Below are 22,673 nucleotides of genomic sequence, written 5' to 3'. Positions count from 1 at the left end.
CTTTTCTCCCATCAGAACACTCTCAGACTGACAGAAGCTGTCGGCCTGCTCCTGGGACCCTGAGAGGACGCGGCCCACCGGCTGCCCTTCCTTCCGAAGTGTTGGGGTCACGCTCTCTCAAGTGTAGTCGGACCCCAGCCCTCTCTTCCCGTCACGGCAAATGGCCCTTAGAAACGGGTCTTAAGACTTAGAAGCAAGGCCGGGGAGGGGCGGGGGGGGGGGGCAGGAGGGGAGGGGTAAGAGATCAACCAAAGGACTTGTATGCATGCATATAAGCATAACCAATGGACATAAGACACTGGGGGGTAGGGGAGGCCAGGGGATTGTCAAGGGTGGGAAAAAAAAAAAAGGAGACATATGCAATACTCCTTGTAATAATTTAAGCAATAAAATAAAAAAAATACTTAGTAAGTAAACATACTTGCTAAAATCTAGGAAGTTTTAAGCTAAAAGTAGAGGTCTAATTTTTTAACAAATGATACTATAAACAAATAATGAACAATAAGTTACTATTTTGATTACCAAAGAATATTTTGGCTAGAATACATAGGAATTGTACATGCATTTAATAAAAAAATGAAACAATAAAATTATAATTATTTAAGTATAAAAAAAAAAAAAGACTTAGAAGCTGCGGGCGCAGTGCTGCTTGCAGGGGAAGGTTCCTTTAACCCGTTACTCCCGTCCCGAGGACCGCCTGTCCGCTTGCTCTGCTAGCTTATTCCTTCCGATGCATTAGATGAGGGCATTTGGGACAAAGCACTGTTACCTCCTTTCAAGTCGAATGACAGCCATTTAAAATCTAATTTTAAAATATACTCTTACCTCTCCCAGCCCAAGGATTATTTGGGGGCTTGTGTTCTTATAAAACATGAAAAAGCCCTGGCTGGGTGGCTCAGTTGGTTGGAGTGTTGCCCGTACATCAAAAGGTTGCAGGTTCAATACCCGGTCAGGGTACGATTGGGAGGCAACCGATTGACGTTTCTCTCTCACATCGACGTTTCTCTGCTCTCTCTCTCTCTCTCGCTGTCAAAATCAATGAAAACCTTCTCAGGTGAGGATTAAAAATAAATAATAATAAAGTTGGCAAAGTGTAGGAAAGGAGATGAGTTTATTTTCTAGCAGAGCAGGCGTGATTTCCCTCACGTGGGGGGGGACTGCAGCGTCGACGGCTCCGCCGTGTGCCCGCCTCAGCCGGTCTGCCCCTGCGAGCATGCTCCCCGCTGACACGTGTTCCGTTTCAGGATTTTCTGTACGTGTTGCCCACGCACATCCAGGCCGCCAGGGCGGGCAACACCATCCACGCGATCCTGCTGTACAGGCGCCAGCTGGACCGGGAGGAGCTCAAACCGGTGAGCCAACAAGCTGCTTTTTCTAAAAACACTCTCACAGCTCTGCTGAGGAATGCTCGACGTGTTGCACAGTGTGCAAGTTCTGACACACGCGTGCACACCCTGCACACCCCACAGCCATGGCGGCGAGCACAGCCAGCCCTCCAGAGTTCCCTGGGCGCCCTGTGACCTGCCTCCTGCCCCCTGTCCCTTCCTGCACCCCCTCCCCACCCATCACCCGCCAGGTCACTCCTGGTCTGCCTTCCATCACTCTAGGCCGGCGGTCACCATCCGGTGGTCCATGATGTCCGAAAGGTTGGCGACCGCTGCTCTCGGCTACTTTGGGTTTCCCAGAGCTTTATGTGAGCGGGAGCATACAGGGTGCACTTCTGGGGTGTGGCTATGTCTGATGGACTTCTATAATTTGCCCCTTGAAGAAACTTTTGTTCACTTTATTTTTAATGCAAAGGAAATATTTTATTTATTTAAATTTTATTTTATTTCTTCTATCACCATGTATCCCCTCTCTGCCTTCTTCCACCTCCACCCTCCCTTTCCAAGCCCAAAATCACCACACTCTTCACCGTGAGTCTCTCTCTCTTTTTTTCTTTTTTTGCTCAATCCTGCCTTCCCCCAACCACCCCGCCTCTTGTTTGCTTTGGAAAGGAAATAATTTAGCTGGTGAACCGCTCAGGAATAAGACATGCCTTTCGTGAATGCCCTTTGGTTGAAGTGTCGGTTTGTACACACAGGACGGGTCAGTGTGTATTTCAGGGCTGGTGGCGTGGGAAGCCGTGCCCTGGCGAGGCCCTGCAAGTCCTCAGGGAAGCCGGGTGCCCCGGGGATCGCTGATCCTTACGGAGTTAGGAAAAGATCGAGCCAGACCAGGCCCTACGCGCAGAGCACAAAGCCGGCATCGCACGTGTGCTGCTCATTTGCTCCTTTGTCCTCCGCTCACTTTCCCGTTTGGCGCGTGTTTCTGTTGCAGATTCTCCTCATGGGCTCCACGGTCCCGCTCTGCTCTGCGCAGTGGGAGCGGATGTTCAACACGTCCAGGATCCCGGGAGAGGAGACGGGTGAGTGTGCCGCCGCGGTCTTCTCGCCAGCGTCCCAAGGCCTTTTACCTCCCGGTGAAATTTATTCCTCAGTATTTTGTTCTTTATGATGCAGTTATAAATGGAATTTTTTTCTTTTTTTCATATATTTTTTAATTGATTTCAGAGAGAAAAGGAGAGGGAGAGGGAGAGAGAGATAGAAGCATCAGTGAGAGAGAATCATTGATCGGCTGCCTCCAGCACATCCCCTACTGGGGATGGAGCCCACAACCTGGGCATGTGCCCTTGGCCAGAATTGAACTCAGGACCCTTCAGTCTGCAGGCCGACTCTCTATCCACTGAGCAAGACTGGCTAGGGCAGGATTTTTTTCTGAATTTCTTTTTCTGGTAGTTGATTATTAGTATACTATAGGGTGTCCCAAAATTCACACAAGATTTGAAATTGAATTGAATTGCAAATCTTGCGTGAATTTTGAAGCCCAGTGCACAAAATCACGCAGTCCCGCCCACCAGCGCACGCCCCGCCCACCTGTGCAGGTCTTTGGTCAGTACAGCCACAGGCCTTTTATAATATAGATAGAAATGCAGCTGATTTTTGTATCCTGCAATTTTATACTGAATTTTTTAAATAATATTTTTAGAAGGGAGAAAAAGAGAGCAAAACATCATTTTTCGTTTTTCCACTTATTTATGCATTCATTCATGGGTTGATTCGTGTATGTGCCCTGACCAAGGATTGAACCTGCAACCTTGGTGTAGTGGGACGGTGCTCTAACCCACTAAGGCACCCGGCCAGGGCTCTACTGAATGTGTTACTTCCAACAGTTTTTTGGTGCAATCGTCCGGGATTTCTACATACAGTATCAAGTCATCTGTAAATAGTGACAGTTTTCTTTCTTCCTTTCCGAGTTAGACAAGCCCACAGCGGACATACTGAGCTGAGAGCGCTCTCTCTCAGACCAGGCACTGGGTCCTCTCTCAGTCCCTGCACATCCGTGTGAGGGACCCACCAGGCTCTGGGAGGGTTCAGTCAGTGGCCTGAGCCGTTGCGTCTCACGATGGCCGAGCGGAGCCTCGAGTCAGGCCTGTCTGACTCCAGAGCCCTCGGCTCTGACCCTGTCCTTAACCCCGCTTCACCCCCCAGACAGGAGGAGCAGATGGGGGGCCGAGGGGAGCTGGCGGGTGTGGCCTCGGCGCCATCCCCCCTCCTCTAACCTGTGGGGGTTTGTCTCGCCTGCACCCCCGCAGACACCATTCAGCACGTCAGGGACAGCCGGCACATTGTCGTGTTCCACAAGGGCCGCTACTTCAAGGTCTGGCTGTACCATGACGGCCGGCTGCTGCGGCCCCGAGAGCTCGAGCAGCAGATACAGCGGATCCTGGACGACCCGTCGGAGCCTCAGGCCGGGGAGGCCAAGCTGGCGGCCCTCACAGCGGGAGACAGGTGTGTGCCGGTGGGTCGGCGGCCGCCTCTGGGGTGTGACCGCTTGCTGGCTCTCCCACCCGGGCCCCCTGGCAGGGAGTGTGTGCCCGCGGGCTGCGGGGGCACCGGCGGGACTAGAGCCCTCATTGGGGCAGCAGGTCCCGCCCCCCCCCTTGCGTCACCTTGGCCGCCTCCTGTGTGACCGGCAGGTGTGCGCACAGGCGCCAGGGCACGCGACAGAGAGAAGTCAGGAGTTAGGCTTTTTCACAGGCTGCCCCGTATTTAATTTAGGAAACAGAAGAGTTTAAACCCAGGCCTGTGTCAGGGTTACTTTCCTGCCTTGTCCACAGGTCACCTAGTGGCCTTGGACGAGGGCACACAGGGGTGGGGACGGCCAGGAGCACCCTGGGACTACGGCACCTCCGGGATGCTGGAGTTGAGGCGGGATGGTCCCGTGTGCCTGACCGCATTGGGCTTGAGCCTGTGCCCGGGCGCCATGAAAGGGACCACTTTTGGCTGGAGTGGCTGAGCCAATTTCTGTTCGGTCCTGGGGCCTGGAAGGGGGGTAGGGGGTCCTCCTGGGTGAGGCTGGGACACGGCAGTGTGGGCGGGAAGGGAGGCTTGTCCGAGAAGCTGGGAGTATTCCGCTATCCTGGGGGCATGGACTGGGCGGAAGGACCAGTAGGGGGAGTGTCTGGGGGACCGAGCCCCACGGCCCGAGTGCTGATTGAAGGGGGGGGGGCGCGGGGGGACGCCCGGGGATTGGGTAGAGGTCGTGTGGGTGCAGGTGCTGTGGAGGAGTGGCACCCGGGAGGAACCACTCGCCCCTCGGGATTCGGTGAGCGAGCTCCCAGCCTGAGCTTCCTGCACGGGCACTGTCCCTCTCCCCGCCCCAGCCCTGTGCTCAGACACCGCGTGCATCCTAGTGCTTGTCACCTCTGGTCTCCTGGTTCAGAGGACAGCGGTTGGGGCTGGGTAGGTGTCAGGACCTGGTCGTGATTGTGGGTCTTTTGGCACCACGGCCACCTCGGCCAAGCACTCGGGCAGAGAAGGGGTGGGAGATGGGCCAGATGACCATGACCTGGCAGTGGGCAGGGGGCCCAGGCCTTGGGAGGCACAGTGAGGGGCCAGGAGCTGCCAGAGAAAGCCACCCACGCCAGGTGTCCCACCCGGGGTGCAGGTCCTACGTGAGTTGGGGCAGAAAAGAATCCCTCAGGCCCTAACCGGTTTGGCTCAGTGGATAGAGCGTCGGCCTGTGGACTGAAGGGTCCCAGGTTCGATTCCGGTCAAGGGCATGTACCTTGGTTGTGGGCACATCCCCAGTGGGGAGTGTGCAGGAGGCAGCTGATCGATGTTTCTCTCTCATTGATGTTTCTAACTCTCTATCCCTCTCCCTTCCTCTCTGTAAAAAAATCAATAAAATATATATTTTTTAAAAATCGCTCAGACGTGGCTCCCAGGTGCCCCTCACCACCGGATGTCACGGTCGCGTGGGCTCAGGCAGGCTGGCCGGGTTTGAACCCCTCCCTGCCACACAGTAGCCGTGGCTTCCCTCTGCGCCTTGGCCTCCTCACCTGAAGGAGGGGTGGGCCGTGCCGATCGGGGAGCCTGGCAGGGGACTGCTCACCCGCTCTGGCTGCGGCCCCGCTGCCAGGACCTGGGATGGTTAGAGAACGTGTGCTTTTCCTGAAGTTCCCGAAAACCCGTGGGAACTATGGAAAACGATGTCGCGACAAACACCCCGTGGGAGGCGGGTCACCCAGCCGCTGCCGGCCTAACGCGCCCTCCCCGCAGGGTGCCCTGGGCCCGGTGCCGCCAGGGCTACTTTGCGCGTGGGAAGAACAAGCAGTCGCTGGACGCCGTGGAGAAGGCGGCCTTCTTCGTGACGCTGGACGAGACCGAGCAGGGCTACCGGAAGGAGGACCCCGACGCGTCCCTGGACAACTACGCCAAGTCCCTGCTCCACGGCCGCTGCTTCGACAGGTAGTGTCCCCGCCCTGGGAGAGTGGCCGTCTGCCGTGGCAGTGGAGGAAAGGGGTGTGGCCAGCCCCGCCTCCAGCATCTGGACCCTTAAGGAGTCAGGCTCGGTCAGAAATAGAGCTTCTGATTTTCCCCTCTTCACCTGAAGGAGGGGTGGGTGCAGGACAGAAGAAACTTGTCTGTCTGATGTCCGTCTGTCTTTCACACACACACACACACACACACACACACACACACACACACAGGCACCCACTCGCAGCTGGAGCCGCGAATTTGAGTCTTCCCCTCTGTGCACGCCCGCCTCCCTTTGGGGATGCTAGTGAGGCGTGGCGGCCGGTTCCCGGGGGGGGGAAGGTGGTGGACGGGGCCTGACTGGTCCTGTGACGGTCAGGAGGCAGTTCCACCTCCCAGACCGCCTTTCCTTACCTGTAGAGGGAGGCCCGCCTGCCCGCAGGTGGGGTGCAGGCACGGGGAGCCACCCAGCTCTCCAGAGTTGCCGCCGTGTCCTTGCTCGTTATAATAACAGCCTGTTCTCGAGTCTTATCTGTGTGTCTGGACCAGGGAGGCGTGCAGGACTGCGCGTCCCGTGTGAGCCTGTATTTCACGGCACAGAGGTTTGCGGGCCGCAGAGAACTGTCGCGGGCTGGGTGCCAAGGCAGGGACCCCGTCCAGAGGGAAACAGTTACAGTGTCTGTGCATCGTCCTTCCTTTCGACGTTGAAGTTCCACCAACACGTCTGTTTCCCGCAGGTGGTTTGACAAGTCCTTCACGTTTATCGTCTTCAAAAACGGGAAAATTGGCATGAACGCCGAGCACTCCTGGGCCGACGCGCCCATCGTGGGGCACCTCTGGGAGGTGAGTTCTCGCAGCCGCGACCTGAGTGAGGAGGTTGCTGTTGGAAACCCACACCCTGGCATGGATTTCATGTGATATTTGTCTGACTGTTTTTTTAATATGTTTTTATGGATTTCACATAAAAGAGAGGGAGAGTGAGAGGGAGAGAGATGGAAACATCAACGGGAGAGACTCAGAGATTGGCTGCCTCCTGCACGCCCCCTACTTGGGATCCAGCCCACAACCCGGGCATGTGCCCTCCTGGTTCATGAGTAGATGCTTGGCCACGGAGCCACGCTGGCCGGCGGGCGAGGTTCATTTTATTTTTTAGATATCCGGATAAGAGAAGGTACAGGGGTTTGATCTTGGACCAGGTAGTATATTTAACTGTCCCTGCTCAGCGGACAGAATGGTCTGTGCGTCCAGGAACTGGACGGGAGCCCAGGTGCTCCCCACGGGGACCGGCAGGAACTGACCATCCCGGTGGAGGTCCGTCAGCGATGTGTGCCAGTTAAAAACAGATCTAGTCGAAGGTCAGCGTTACACCCCGTTTGCTCACAGTGGGTTTTTGATGTTTAAATGTGCTGGGCTTTCGGCTCTGATGCCCAGCAGCTCAGATGCAAGGACCCTGCCTCCTGTGCTGCTCAGTCTGCGTGGCACTCACCACACGTGAACGTGGGCCCCCCACGCTCCCCCATCCCGGAGCCCTCATTCCCCTCACCATCTGACAGGGTCACCATCTGCCTCCCCACTGGCATGTAAGCCCCTGAGCATAGGGGTTCCACTTTGTTTAAATTATTGCTTTTTTAGTGAGAGAAAATTAACGGACTGTAAAATTCCCCCTCTTAAAATGTACAATTCAGTGGGCGTTGTATATACACAAGGTGGCTATACAAACCATCAGCACTATCTAATTTTCATCACCCCCCAAAGGAACTCCCCATCTGCCCCAGCCCCAGCCCCTGGCGACCTATTAACCTGCTTTCTGCCTCTGGATTAGCCAGTTCTGGCCGTTCCATAGAAATGAGATCACACAGTGTGGGCTTTTGTGTCTGGCTTCTTCACTTGCTGTGTTTACAGGGTCTGCCTGTGCTTTAGCATGAGTCAGTGCTTTGTCCCTTTTCATGGCTGTATAGTACTCCTTTGTGTGGGCAGGCCACACTTTATCCATTTTATCGCTTGATGGGCAGTTGGGTTGTTTCCACATTCTGGCTGCTGTAAGCAGTGCTCCCATGAACATGTGTGCACAGGTTTTATGTGAGCATATGTTTTCATTTCTCTTGAGTGCAAACCGAGGGTTGGACTTGGTGGGTCCTGTGGCCGTATTCACTGGTGGAGGGAGGGCAGCCATTCTTGTCTGTTTTGTTGACTGTTCTGTCATGAGTGCCCCATAACACCCGTAGGTGCGCAGCAGGCACCGTGGAAGAGATTGTGAAAAGGGGAAATTCGCCGCTGCCCTCGGGTCCTGCCCCTGAGGAGGGTCAGCTCTGAAAAGTGGCTTCCCCTGCTCTCTGAGCCGTTTCCTCACTTACACAAAAGACCTTTCGGTCCAGACATAAATGCTCAGTGGGGTGACTCTAGAAAACACTAGCCCGCAGCCGGACGCAGCGGTGGCTCTAAGCGCCCCCCTGTGAGTGGCAGCCTCACGTGTCTCCTGCGTCCAGTCCTGGGTGGGTGGGTCTCTCCGGGGCTCTCTTCTTGGCTCTGAAGTGGAGATGAACACCATCTTGCCTGTGCATATTCTCTCCTGGCCGCACGGAGGACGCAGCACGCTGTAAGCATGTGCCCTCCCTCAGTAGCTGCTGGGAAGTCTTAGCAATCTCCTATATATATAAAAGGCTAATATGCAAAGTGTCCCCTCAGGAGTTGGACTGGGAGACCGGGAGTTCAGTCACTCGCTATGACGAGCACTGACCACCAGGGGGAGGCGAGGAACCAAGGAAGGCCCCGGCCAGCAGCCAGCAGCTGGGGAAGGAAGGCCCCGGCCAGCAGCCAGAAGGCCCCAATCGACCCTGATCCCTGGCCAGGCCTAGGGACCCTACCCATGCAGGAATTTCATGCACCGGGCCTCTAGTATCTCTATAAAGAACAAGGATTTGTCTACTTTGGAGGACAAATACGTTTTTGTTGTTGTTTTTTCTTTTTGTTTGTTTTGTTAATCCTCACCTGGGGATATTTTTTCCATTGCTCTTCAGAGAGAGTGTAAGGAAGCGGGGAGAGGGAGAGAGAAACATCCATGTGAGAGAGACACACTGACCGGTTGCCTCCTGCATGTGCCCTTGACCAGGAATCAAGCCCTCTACCCTTTCGTGTTCGGGTGGGCACTCTAACCACTGAGCACCCTGGCCAGGTGGGACAAATACGTTTTCCCTAACACTGTGGACTGTATCATCTTCTCTGACTTCCACGTGTGTCTTTTCCCCGTCAGTACGTCTTGGCCACTGACAGCTTCCAGCTGGGCTACTTGGAGGACGGACACTGTAAAGGGGACACCAACCCGAGTATCCCACCCCCCACCCGGCTGCAGTGGGACATCCCGGAGGAGGTGAGTGGGCCTGTCACAGGTGCTAGTCCCCGTGGCGGCACCTGTGCTCACAGCTCAGCGGGAGACCACGGAGGCTGAAATTCGTCCGCCTCACAAATTTTTGCTGAGGCCGTGGAGCGGCTCCAGCTCCTGTTGCCTGAGAAACCACAGTGAATACTTCCTCTTCCATTTAGAGCTTTTAGCTAAGATTGTCAGGGAGAGTTCCAGCTCAGACTCAGCTACCCTGCGCAGTGAGAACGTGACAAGCTTCCTCTTACAGCTGAAATACTCTAAGTCACTCACGTATCATGTTTGTTTCTCCTGAAGATGTCGTCCATTCAGTCCAGGTTTTTTCGGGGAGGAATTTTAGGGCTGGGAATGCCAAATCCTGGCTCGCCTAATCCAAGCAGGAATTCCTGGGGCCCAAGAAGTAATTTTTTTTTATTTGAAAAAAATATTTATTTCTCATTTAATGAAAGGAACAATGTTCAGCAAGGCACCTTTAAAATCCCCTGGCTGTAAACTGTTTGTAGAAATACCCATAAGGTACCCTTGCAGACCTCGGCATCACCGGGTTTAAAATTTTATTTCAATCCTCACCTGAGGACATGCTCATCGATTTCAGAGAGAGGAAGGTAGACAGAGATAGAGAGAGAGGGAAACATGGATGTGAGAAACAGCGATCAGGTGATTCCCATAGGCCCCAACCGGAGTCTGAACCGGAACCCGAGGCATGTGCCCTGACCGGGAGTCGAACCCGAGACCTTCCCGTGTAGGGGACGATGCTCCAACCGGCAGCCACCCGGCCAGGGCTGCGCCACGTTTTCTATTTCGTTGTGAGATTTGAAGTCACTGGGGGCTGGAAGTCGTTTCCGATGTAGAAAATGAAGGGCCCAGCGCGGAGACTGTCCCAGCCCCGTCTTCCCGCCCTGCGGCCCCTCTTGCTGCCCTTTCCCTCTGTCACTGCTGGGAGCTCTGCGCCCAGCGCCTCGGCCAGCCTTTCCCGCCTCGTGGCTGCAGTGAAGGCCCCTCCACGTTACTTCACGGCTGGAAAGCTCATTTCCATTGTATGGTTGGACCGCAGTCCATTAATTTTTTACCAAGGGTCCTCGATCGCCCCTGTAGCATAATGGGTTTTACTGGGCATTTACTGGGCGGCTGCTGGGAATGCCCTTTGGGGTCCGACCGGGAACCAGGAGGCCCCGTGTCCCAGCTGTGCTCTGCCTGCGGGGGCCCCACGGCGCCCTGAGGAGCGGGGTGCATGTGGCAGACACATGGGAAGAGCCGATGAGAAAACACGGCGTCTGTGTCGCTAGGCGACAGCTCTGTTGGCTGCGCGGGGATGCTCCTCTGTGTGTGTGTCAGCACTTCCCCCACAAGGGAAACCCTCCCTCCTCCTCCCCCAGTGTCAGGAGGTGATCCAGACATCCCTGAGCAGCGCCAGCCTCCTGGCCAACGACGTGGACTTCCACTCCTTTCCCTTCGACGCCTTCGGGAAGGGGCTGATCAAGAAGTCCCGCACCAGCCCGGACGCCTTCGTGCAGCTGGCCCTGCAGCTGGCGCACTACAAGGTGAGGCGCGGGCTTGTCGGGAGCTGGGTCCCTGTGAGGCGGGGGGGCGGAGTGGGGTGGCAGGGGCTGAGGCCTGTCCAGGAAGAGGCCCGGCGTGTGGCCAGGGTGTGGCTTCCCGTGGCGGCTGGGTGGGGCGCGGCAGTGTCCCCCAGCCCACAGGACGGGGAGCGGAGCACAGCCAGATCTCACTGGCCTACGAAGTGGAAACTAAGCCCTTAAACTCAGCTCCGACCCGGACACACTTGGGGCAGGTGACTGATGTCTCTGACCTTTGACATGGACTAAGTTTACTCACGATTATAGATGCAATAGGCTCTCCCAGATGGTCCACGGCTGTATTTTTTTAAAATATATTTTTATTTATTTCAGAGAGGGAGGGAGAGGGAGAGGGAGAGAAACGTCAATGATGAGAGAGATACATCTATTGGTTGCTTCCTGCATGCACCCTGACCGGGGCGGGGATCGAACCTGCAACCCAGGCATGCTGCGTTGGCCAGGAACTTTTTAATGCGTGCTCAGTTGAGCACCAGCTCTGTTAGGGACGGGGCTCTCTGTGGAGCCGAGGGTCAGACCCATCTCTGCCCAGCTCGGAGCGGCAGGACACCCATGGCGCGGCCTCAGTCCAGGCGTCCTGCCTGGTCCTGGGTCCACTCCAGGCTTCTGAACCTTCTCTGCACCAGGCCCCCTTGGGCAGTTTGGCAACGCCATGGGGACCCTTCCCAGAATAATGCTTGTAAAGCATAACAGGAAATACCCGGGTTACAAAGGTGAAACAGGTAATTAAAATGCAGGTGTCAGGATACTCAACATGAATTTGTGGTGCAGGAAATCTAATTCTTTGTGCACTAAAGTTCGAGCAGCAGGTCTAAGCACGGCTGTAACTTTGAGGCAGTGATAAGCGTGGATGATATTTTGGAATATGTGCAGCGAACGTGCCTTGATGTGAAAATAGCTACGATTTTCTATTTAGAGTCACAGGCACTGCTCGTGATTACTGTGGTTTATTGCCTGTGCTTCTAAAGCTGATGGTCCAGCTTGAGGTTAGTGGAGATTAAAATATTTGTATTTTCCCTTCCAAGTTCACACAGCCCCAAGGTTAGTAACCAGTGATCTGGTCCCTGGCTACCCTCCCAGCCTTCTCTAATACCACTTTGAGCCTCGTTCACTGTGTTTGTCACACTGCCCTTCTTGCTGCTCTTGAATATGTGAAGCTCATTCCTACCACAGGGCCTTTGCACCTGCTCTCTGCCGGCAGGTGCTCTCTCCCGGAGTGAGGCGTGGTTGCTTAGGTCTCTCTCACGGTGCCCCCATCTCCTGTTGGGAATAGCCGCCACCCCATCGCTCTCCACTAACCGAGCAGCGTCATTTCTGCTCAGTGCACCTGTCACTCACCATGTGACCTCACGTCCTCTCTCCTGCAGGACTGTTTGCTCCTCGAGGGCAAGCGCGTGGTTAGTCTTGTTTGCCACTGTATCCGCAGAGCCGGAAACGTGCCGGCCACACCACGTCGGTGGAGACGTCAGCAAATACATATTGAATGACTGGCCGATGCGACCCTGGACAGTGGCCACCACTTTCGTCTGTAGTCATTTGCTTCCTGCTTGTAGGCATTTTATTTCTCATTGGGGAACCGGGCTGAACATGCCCCCCGCTGCACGGCTGGGCGCCGGGCGGCAGTCGCTGTGTCACTGGTCTGTTCTCACGCCGCGCGTGTTACTGTCTTTGTAGACGTTGCCTCTCCGTCCTGCGCGCTAGACACCGGAGGCGCCTTGGCGGCGGCGAGCGGCCGCTCCCGGTGGTGGCTGGTTGTGGCAGGTTAGGGGGCCTGGCTCTGTGAGGGGCTGAGTGCTCTATAGCCTGCGTTTGCCAGGAGGTGTCTGAGGATCCTTTTTGCAGGGGTGGCTCTTGTGCATGACGGTGCTACACGTTCCAGTTTGACGTGGGAAAAGCTGACTTCAGATAAATGGTTGCATCCTGTGTCCCCCGTTAACCTCTGTTCGTGACTAAAATGCCTCACTGATACTTTCTCCTGCCCCCTCCTCCCTCCCTGTCCCCACTCCTTCATAATGAGCCCCTGAGAACACTGTGATACGGGGGCCTGTGGGGCGCTCTGAAGGGCTGTGTGACAAACAACCTGGGGTCCCTGCTCCCCGAGGACGGGTGAGGACGAGAGCCTCTCAGACCCTGTCCGAGGGAAGCCGGGTGACGGTGCCTTGGTGACCAGTGCGGTGAGTCGGCGGTCTTTGTTGGGGGCACCGTGGAAGCCTTCAGTGTGACCCCAGGAGGCTGGGCACAGTCACCGTGGCAAGGGGAGCTCACCGCAGGGCTCCCGCCCCTCGCCCAGGCCTGCCGGCTTCGCGTGCAGGAGTTCAGGACCGGAGGGAAGGGGGAGTGTCCGGCCACCCAGCAGCCGCGGGGAGAGGGAGAGCTCCCAGGGCTGGACCGCACACGGGAAGGTCAGCCCTGGTGTTGGCACCCTCTCCTGGGTGTCGCAGGGCACCCTCTGTCACCCTGGGGACCCCAGGGCCTGCGCCAGGGCACACCTGAGAGCCTGGGCGTTGTCTGGTCAGGAATCATTTGGGGCCACAAACGGCCACCTCAGTGTCCGCCCCATGTGGGGACCCCGCTCATCCCGGAGCTGCCTGGTGGCCGTGGGAGATGTGCAGATGGCGAGTCGTCTCCTCACACGGTGCATGTGTTCGGGCGTCACAGGCCCTGGGACCCGTCTCTGTCCTCTCCCCTGCTGCCTCCCTCCGAGCCCTCGCTGGGCTGTCATCACAGCACCCCGGGCCCTTCTGCCTGCCACCCCCCACCCCTTTCTAGCCCAGGACCCACCTTCCCCTCCTCCTCTCCTCAGCCGTCGATTTCCCGGCTTGATTCCACATCCCTGACCTGTGACCCCAAGCACAGCCTGGTTCAGTCCAGCCCTCTGCCCTTGTCATCCGGCTCCCGGGAGCCGGCGTGGCCAGAGGAAACCCCAGGTCCCCGCTCGTCTCACTTGATTGACGAGCAGTGACTCTGGCGGCCGCCGGGCACCCTGCTTTCTGTGGCTCTGAAGGCCTGGTTCACACCCTCAGACGTCAGCACCTCCTCCCGTCCTTACTCTCAGCGGGTGACCTGTGTCACCGAGGAAACGGGAATGTTTCATAGAGATCCCCCCACCCCGTCCACTCCCCACCAATAATCTAGAACAGGTGCATGCAGGCCTGCTTGTCGTGTTCATGCTGTAGGCGTGTGAGCACTCGGGGAGGCGTGTGAGCACTTGGGGAGGCGTGTGCCATGGCGTCAGGTGCATCGGGAACGGACTCCCAGCCTTTCTAAAGCTACCGGCGTCTCCGTCTGCCTGCTGCATAACCCGTGTGAAAACTGACGATGGCTAAAACCTGAAGCTGACCACCACGTCCACGTTCCCTTGCGGACCCTAACCGGCCCCGGCTCATGTGTCTGCGTCCTCCGTGTGCCTTGTATGGAAATGCCTTTCCTTTCCCAGGACATGGGCAAGTTTTGCCTCACGTACGAGGCGTCCATGACCCGGCTCTTCCGAGAGGGGAGGACGGAGACCGTGCGATCCTGCACCGTGGAGTCCTGCGACTTTGTGCTCGCCATGGCGGACCCCTCCCAAACGGTAATGAGACGCGCTTCTCGCGGTTCTCCACCTGTGGGTCGCGACCCCTTTGGGGGTCGAACGACCCTCTCACAAGGGTCGCCTAAGACCATCGGAAAACACAGATATCATTACATATTGTTTTTGTGATTAATCACTATGCTTTCATTATGTTCAATTTGTAACAATGAAAATACATCCTGCATATCAGGTATTTACATTACGATTCATAACAATAGCAAAATTACAGTTATGAAGTAGCAACGAAAATAATTTTATGGTTGGGGGTCACCACAACATGAGGAACTGTATGAAAGGGTCGCGGCATTAGGAAGGTTGAGAACCACTGTCCTAGAAGGACGCCCGCCCGGGGTCTCTGATGAAATCCTATGTGCACCTGCTCATCTGCGACTCCATGTTCGCCGTCTCCTTCCCTTCACCCTCTCACGGGAGCAGGAAGTTAAAGCGTAAGGTCGGGACACACAGGGGCGGACCGGCTGAGCCAGTCCTATCGTTCTGCAACTCCTACCCCAAAGGCTCCCGAGGGCCTTTCAGTTAGAAGGGTGCTCAGGATGGAGCAGTCGGTGTGCAGTGAGAAAAGGGTGAGCCCCCAGGCCCCCCTGGGGGCCTTGAGCTGGGTGACTGCGGCCCGAGCAGGCGGGGCCCCGACGCCCTGTGCACCGCCTTTGGACATCCTGGCGGTGTCCTGGGAAGTGTTACCAGTTCATTTTTGTAGATAGAGCAGTGATGGCGAACCTTTTGAGCTCGGCATGTCAGCATTTTGAAAAACCCTAACTTGCCCTAACCAGTTTGGCTCAGTGGATAGAGCATCGGCCTGGGGACTGAAGGGTCCCAGGTTCGATTCCGGTCAAGGGCATGTACCTTGGTTGCGGGCACATCCCCAGTGGGGGGTGTGCAGGAGGCAGCTGATCGATGTTTCTCTCTCATTGATGTTTCTAACTCTCTATCCCTCTCCCTTCCTCTCTGTAAAAAATCAATAAGATATATTTAAAAAAAAAAGAAAGAAAGAAAAACCCTAACTTAACTCTGGTGCCGGGTCACATATATAAATTTTTTGATATTTGCAACCATAGTAAAACAAAGACTTATATTTTTGATATTTATTTTATATATTAAATGCCATTTAACAAAGAAAAATCAACCAAAAAAATGAATTTGCATGTCACCTCTGACACGCGTGTCATAGGTTCGGCATCACTGAGATAGAGGAACCCAGACACAAGCGAGCTCAGCCCGGGTCTGCCTGACCCAGAGCGCGCACACACACACGCACGCACACACACACCCTGGGCTCAGCTCGGCTCTGCTCTGCGGGGCGGGCGCTTGGTTCCAGAAAGCCTTCTGTTCTCAGGAGGGAGCAGCCGGTGTGGAGGCGGATCCCCCGGATGGCCAGGTCTGCGAGGGGGTCACACCGGTACGGGCCTCCTCTCGTTCTGTGACTGGCCTCGCAGAGCCCAGAGGAGCCTGGGGCCGCCTCTCGGGTCAGACGTGAACATCCAGAAGGGCTGTTTTAGCGGAGTAATGCCGCCCGGGCTTCACGCAGGACCCCAGGCCTCCTCCACAGCCTGGGGGAGGGGCAGCCCGCGGCGGGTAGCGGGGGGCGCTGAGCAGGTTGCCTTGGCCATGCCTCCCGGACACCCCAGTGGCCTGACGGTCAGCGTCCTGTGAGAACCCCGCCAAGAAGGGCTGGGACCTTCCCTTTGGAGCTTGGGCTGCGCCCCACAACCTGACGCGCCCCGTCCTTGGTCACTCAGATGGAGCAGAGACTGCGATTGTTCAAGATTGCGTCGGAGAAGCACCAGCACATGTACCGCCTGGCGATGACCGGCGCGGGGATCGACCGCCACCTCTTCTGCCTGTACGTGGTGTCCAAGTATCTGGCCGTCGAGTCTCCGTTCCTGAAGGAAGTAAGTCCCTCTTCCTGTGGCGGCTCAGGGCTGACCCAGAGCGTAGTGAGTTAGGGCAGCGGTCGCCAACCGGTGGTCCGGGAGGTCCGAAAGGTTGGCGACCACTGAGTTAGTGGGACCGCTTCATGGACCGGGCCGGGCAGAGCCCAGGGTGGGAGGTGGGAGCTGTGGTCTCGGCCCCAGACCGCTCTGCTCTCCCCTCCTGACTTACGGGTGTGACCAGCCCCCAGAGCACAGGTACTACTAAAATGCACTGAAACAATTCAGAAGTGCCGAGCCCTGAGTATGCCTCACCTGTGTTGTTATAGAGTTTACTGCATTTTAAGTCGATAAAATGTAATTTCTAGGAATGGCTGTTTCACAAGCAGCTTGAGAGATTTCTGAAAGGCAGCAGTCGGCTCCCGCAGCCCAGGGCCCCCGTTACGAATCTCCGTGTCTCTGCCACCTTTTGTGCTAAAGACGCGTTCGCTGGTGTTGGCCCCTCCAGCCCAGGCGTCCTCACCTGCTCCGCCCCTGCTGCAGGTGTACCGCCCGAAACAGTCCAAGAAAGAGCAGGCCGGTCCTTGTCTCTCCCGGGCCCCCGGGGGCCGCGAGGGCGGGGCTGGGAAGAGGGTCATGGGAACACGCGCTTGCTCCCTCCCAGGTCCTGTCCGAGCCCTGGAGGCTGTCCACCAGCCAGACCCCTCTGCAGCAGGCGGAGCTGTTTGACTTGGAGAAAAACACGGAGTACGTGTCCAGCGGTGGCGGCTTCGGGCCGGTAAGTGGACGGGCCTCGGGTGCACAGAGCGGCAAGCCCCAGGCCAGCACGTGCCCGTCACGCCTGTCTGGGTTCGGAGCGCCACAAAGGAATTCCTGCTGCTTATTCGTACAGATGGGTTTCGTTTTTATGTTTTTTTGTTCACAAATAGGATTTGTTATTTGTCACCGTTAAAAGCCTGAGCTTAAATCTCAACTTACTTTGTCCTGCAGGTTGCTGACGATGGTTACGGCGTGTCCTACATTCTGGTGGGAGAGAACCTCATCAATTTCCACATATCCTCCAAGTTCTCCTGCCCTGACACGGTACAGACCAAAGCCGCCGCCCCCCCCCCCCCCCCCCCCCTTGATAGATAGGGTATTTTTGTGGTGGTTGTTGTTTTATTTTTTGAATATACATATATATTTTATAAATTGATTTCAGAGAGGAAGGGAGAGGGAGAGAGAGATAGAAACATCAATGATGCAAGAGAATCATTGATCGGCTGCCTCCTGCATGCCCCCCACTGGGGATCAAGCCTGAAACCCAGGCATGTGTCCTTGACCGGAATTGAACCTGGGACCCTTCAGTCCGCAGGCCAACGTGCTATCCACTGAGTCAAACCAGCTAGGGCTGTTTTTTAAAATACTTTTTTTTATTGATTTCCAAGAGGAAAGGAGAAGGAGAAAGAGATAGAAACATCAATGATGAGAGAGAATCATTGATTGGTGGCCTCTTGCACGGCCCTTACTGGGGATCAAGCCCACAACCTGGGCACGTGCCCGGACCAGGAATCAAACCGTGGCCTCCTTGCTCATAGGTCGGTGCTCAACCACTGAGCCACGCCAGCAGGGCTCAAATCGTGTCCTTAATTAGACAGAAATTCTCAATTATGTACTTTTACTTGGTTTGGAGCTTTTCAAATTAGAGACTTTTGAATTTCTCTTACCTTTGTTTTTAAAGAAATGATCTTTTTGATTAAATGTTTATGTTTGTAGCAATGGTTTTAAATGTTAGTGTTGGAGAGCTTGTATAATGTTCAGACCCTGCCACCTGGAGGGTTAACGTGCGCACACAGAGACACACAGACACACACATGACAAGGCAGGGGTCTTTGCGGTTGCGTGAATGGAACACGCCCCCCCCCCCCCTCCCGTCCTAGGGTGGCACATTAATCCTTATTTATATCCTCTCCTGTCCACATTACGTCGCCTGGCAAGCAAGGCCCAGAGGAGACTGGAACTCATGTACGTCTTGTGCTTTACGTGGAATTTAATGCCCTGACAGGGACCACTTCAGGTCCGACACACACCCACGCAGCACGTACAGCCTGTGACCGCTGGGACCCTCACCTGCCTCCAGGCCTGTCCCTGGGGGATTATGGGTGAAGTCCAGGCTTAGGGACCCGGCAGAAAAGAAACAGTCGCTCTTCCCGGAGTCAGGTTACGGGTTACGGGTTACGTGGGGAGAGGCTGGAAAAGGGGGAATGGCCACGTGGTAGCGTGTGTTTATGTGGTGTATTTTGTTTGTTTTCAAACGAAAGGATTCCCATCGCTTCGGGAAGCACCTGAGACAAGCCATGACCGACATCATCGCTCTCTTTGGGTTCAGCTCCAACTCCAGGAAGTAACTCCCAGGACGGCTGCGGGAAGGACAAAGGGGCTCTTCTTCCGACAAAAACCAAATGAAAAATAGCTGTTACTCCTGATCCTAGTTCAGGATGGAAATTTGCTCTAAAAGACTCACAACTGTTCTTGCCGTCGAGGGTTTGGTGTTTTCTTGTTTTCCCAGAGCAGCGGGCTCCACCCCGTGAAGTGTAGCCCTACTCCTTTCAGGCAGGTTCCCAACGGGGGGGGGGGGGGGCGCTTGAGGAAGCGCCCCGAAACTCTTCGCATCAGCTCGCGCTTCCTGGGGGGTGGAACTGTCACGGGGGTTGTGACCTCACACACGTGGAAAATGGGATGGTCACACCCCTCGGCGGCGACCCGGGACCTGGTACTTAGGGGCGTTTAATTTTTTCAGAGTAAAACTAACGTGTGTTCCGTCCGTCCGGGGAGAAAGCGCTGTGGGCTGGAGGTGTTGGCAGCCAACAGCTGACGCACACGTAACGCACTAACGGGAACGCTGTGCTGCCAAACACCGTCTGTCCCCGTGGTCACCGTCCTCGTCCAGTTTGGTCTCGTGTGTGTGTTCGCCTGTCCGCGTTGCAAGCATGTAGTTCGCGCATCTTTCGTTTTCCCGACCTTGTAAGTATTCAGATCCCAGTGCCTTAACCACGGAAGGCCCTAAATGTAAGGGAGACCGGACAAGGGATTTATTTTGTAGTCTTTAGGTGGAATTGTGGGCGTCTGACTCCTCAGTTTACTGAGTGGATAACCCTAAACAGGCATTTTCCTGTGGTTCCCGTACCCGAGAAAGACCGGCGCCCTTCTGAGGGCAGCTCTGTGGGCTCCCCCACCCCGCTGCCTGCCTTGAGAGCGAGCGGACGTGCGTCAGAAATGGGGACATTGGATGGTTCAATATTGCGTGTCTGGAGCCTTCCCTGAACAATAAAACATACCGTGTGCCTCGTACTGCTTACCAAACTCACGGCAAGCAGATGAGACTTCTGCCCCCGAGAAAGGAACAAAACTTGAACAAAGTGTCTGGAGAGGGCAGCGCCGATGCACCGGGCGGGGAGCTTTCTATCCCGCCTGACGCCTGACGAGAGAGCACCCACTTTGTGTCCCGAGGAGCTGGGGAACCAGCGAAAGTGTCGCGAGCGAGCCCGACCATTGTGGCTGTGGCTGAGTGTCGACCCATGAACCAGAGGTTGAGGTCTGATTCTCAGTCAGGCACATGCCCCAGTTGTGGGCTCGATCCCTAGTGGGGATGTACAGGAGGCAACTGATGGATGATTCTCTCTCTTCATTGATGTTTCTCTCTCTTCCTCTCCCTGAAATCTGCAAAAATGTATTTTTAAAAAATGTTGCGCGTGATGGGTGCTGGTTTCACACAGCCTACCCTTCAGATGGACGTGCCTTACCAAAAGAGGGTGAGTGACCAAAAAACACGTAGGCACTGAATCGTCCTCAGTATTTAATGTAAAAAGAAAGGATCCCGGAATTTGAAACACCACTGTCTCGGCTTCCTGTGGCTGTCCACTTAAAGAACTGTGTTTGTTTCCTGACCACTTGTCCCCGCTGGGCTTGCCTCTGTGAGGGCGGAAGGATTGGAGGAGGAGAAGGTCTGGCCACGGAGCTCGGGCATGGTTTACTGTGTCTAGGTTGTCATGTAAAAACCCCATCTGAGTGGGCCAGAGAGGTTTTTTTTCTCTTAAAGCAAGAAGAAATGAAAACAGAAAGAAAAACACACAACCATAGTGAGAAAAACCCCAGTTCATCTGTGGTACACAGCTCCGGCGGCGTGGGTCCCGGGCCGAGCCCCAGCAGGCCCTCCGAGCCGCCTGCATCACGCATTATTGACCACTGACCAGTCTGTGTTACCAAACGTTCAAATGTACACGTGTTAGCACTCAAATATATTTGGGCTTATCTCTCAGGTTTTAAATATTTTTGCTAATCAGTGCAGTTGTCAATGCAATTTTTATATTCCTTAAAAGACGGAAGAGTGGGTTTTTACTGTACATGTTGAAAGGAAGAGGTAAGAGTATTATGTATTTAATTTAATTTGGAACAAACCATGGTCTTAACCAGAGCTGTGGTTTGAATTTGTTAGCTTGGACTGTCCATTGCATGTAAATACAATATGATCTTTTGGTTGTAAATCTTAGAAATGTAGTATGAATGTTATCATTAATAAAAGCATTAATCCAGTCTACTACAGCCTTTGTTTCTGACTCTTTTGTTCCGTTACCAAGGAGGTTATAAGTCAGATACCAAGCTGGGACACTTGGGACCAAGATAAGAAACCAAGGTTTGCAGAAAAAGGCCTGGGGTCAGGCAGAGTAGATGGCACTGGCTCCGTGATCTGGCTGAGAAGGGAGGCTGGCAAGTGGGGCTGTGGATTTTCACTCTACATCCATTCATTCATCCACTCCCTTGTCCTGTGCCTAGAACAGAGCCTGATATATAGTATCTTCTCAGTAGCCACCGATCCATTGAACACATGGGTTCCATTTTCTCCACAGTTCTTATTGAGCGCCCACTGTGCTAAGCACTGTTTTACGCACTGGGAATACAGTGGGGACCCCACGAGGTTCTGACTGTAGATGGAGATCAGATTCCAGTGGGAGGAGTTCACCAAGAGAACCAGTCAAGAGGGTTGTAAGTGTCCAAGGCAGGTGAGGGGACCATGGCGGGCGAATCTAGCAGAAGGAGGGGAGAGTAGCAGGCCCAGGAAGGGGGCTCACTTAGAAACGGGTTTGCGGGGAGACACCCAGCAGGGCTCGAGGAGCAGTGAGTGGCCAGCAGTCTGGGTGGCTGTGCACATCAGAGGTGATGCCTGACACCTGGGAGCATGCTCAGTAAAGATGTCTGATGTGTGAATGAATGGATGGGGCGGTGCGCTTGCACAGGCTACTCAACTCACTCACTTTTTTACTTGGGCTCTTGGATTTATATTAGCTGCCTTCTAGGTCCCTACAGATGTACTCTCTGCCTCCCCCCGGGTCGTGTCCCCCCCCCCCCCCCACTTCCTGAACTCAACTGAGTTCAACATGATTATTTCAACCATAAAGTTATTAGCGTAAAGCCATCTCCACACATGTATGCAAATCCCCCAGAAAGGGCTGAAAGGACTTCCTTCACAGTGACCCTCCTTTGCAAGGCAGCGTGATTAGGGACACCGCGGTGCTCAAGGGACTGTCAGCTTTATCTGATTTTTAAATATTTCAGTGGAGGGTTTGTTTATATAATTTGTATAAAGCCATCCTAGTTTTAATATGAAGAAGCTGCTAGAGCAGCGGTTCTCAACCTGTGAGTCGCGACCCCTTTGGCGGTCGAACGACCCTTTCACAGGGGTTGCCTAAGACCATCAGAAAACACATATATAATTACATATTGTTTTTGTGATTAATCACTATGCTTTCATTATGTTCAATTTGTAACAATGAAAATACATCCTGCATATCAGATATTTACATGACGATTCATAACAGTAGCAAAGTTACAGTTATGAAGTAGCAACGAAAATAATTTTATGGTTGGGGGTCACCACAACATGAGGAACTGTATTAAAGGGTCAAGGCATTAGGAAGGTTGAGAACCACTGGGCTAGAGCCTTCTAGGGAGTCCTGCCCTGTGGATCACAGGAACAGGAAGTGAATGTCCAGAAAGTGGGCGTGAGCTTCTTTTCAAGTCAAGCTCATTTGTCATAAACTAGTTGCTGGAAATATGTTTTATGTCATTCACATGGCAGGAAAATTCTTAATTACATGTCAGGGGTATCTTAATTACACTGTCTTCTTTTGAACTAAACTTTAATGTCCCAGAAAAAAATTTCAGATAAGCCCTAGCACACTTAAGCCTTGAATTTGGGAATTCTCAACTGCATGAAATTTTCTTGGCATTTCTTGAATGGTAAAGTGTACAGCTAAATGGCAGTATACAGTGTTGCTGTCTTGGTTACTGTTTGAAAAGTTTAAATTTTTAAAAATGAGATTAGGAAGTTGATGTGTTTACATTTTAATTTTACCCAAACAATACTTGCACGTGAAACAGAACCTGAGAGTTATGGTGAATCTTCAC

The 22,673-nt window shown here is 54.3% G+C and overlaps 1 protein-coding gene across 1 annotated transcript in view; it reads left to right on the top strand.

Moving 5' to 3' along the window:
- CPT1A (carnitine palmitoyltransferase 1A) overlaps positions 1 to 20,805 on the top strand; it is a 43,026-nt gene extending 22,221 nt beyond the window's left edge. Inside the window, 12 exon segments of the mRNA XM_070426284.1 lie at positions 1,245 to 1,352; positions 2,320 to 2,407; positions 3,635 to 3,830; positions 5,604 to 5,792; positions 6,539 to 6,644; positions 9,052 to 9,168; positions 10,554 to 10,718; positions 14,209 to 14,343; positions 16,098 to 16,250; positions 16,894 to 17,007; positions 17,220 to 17,312; positions 18,530 to 20,805. Coding sequence (XP_070282385.1) covers positions 1,245 to 1,352; positions 2,320 to 2,407; positions 3,635 to 3,830; positions 5,604 to 5,792; positions 6,539 to 6,644; positions 9,052 to 9,168; positions 10,554 to 10,718; positions 14,209 to 14,343; positions 16,098 to 16,250; positions 16,894 to 17,007; positions 17,220 to 17,312; positions 18,530 to 18,616 — 1,551 coding nt within the window. The 3' untranslated portion in view covers positions 18,617 to 20,805.
- The last annotated feature ends 1,868 nt before the right edge of the window (positions 20,806 to 22,673 follow it).

This window comes from Myotis yumanensis, unplaced genomic scaffold (assembly GCF_028538775.1).
Source record: "Myotis yumanensis isolate MYYU_CA2020_CCGP unplaced genomic scaffold, mMyoYum1.0.hap1 SCAF_10, whole genome shotgun sequence".
NCBI classification, from domain to species: domain Eukaryota; kingdom Metazoa; phylum Chordata; class Mammalia; order Chiroptera; family Vespertilionidae; genus Myotis; species Myotis yumanensis.
The sequence above is the reverse complement of the archived record's forward strand: the minus strand, read 5'-3'. Positions and strand labels throughout refer to the sequence as shown.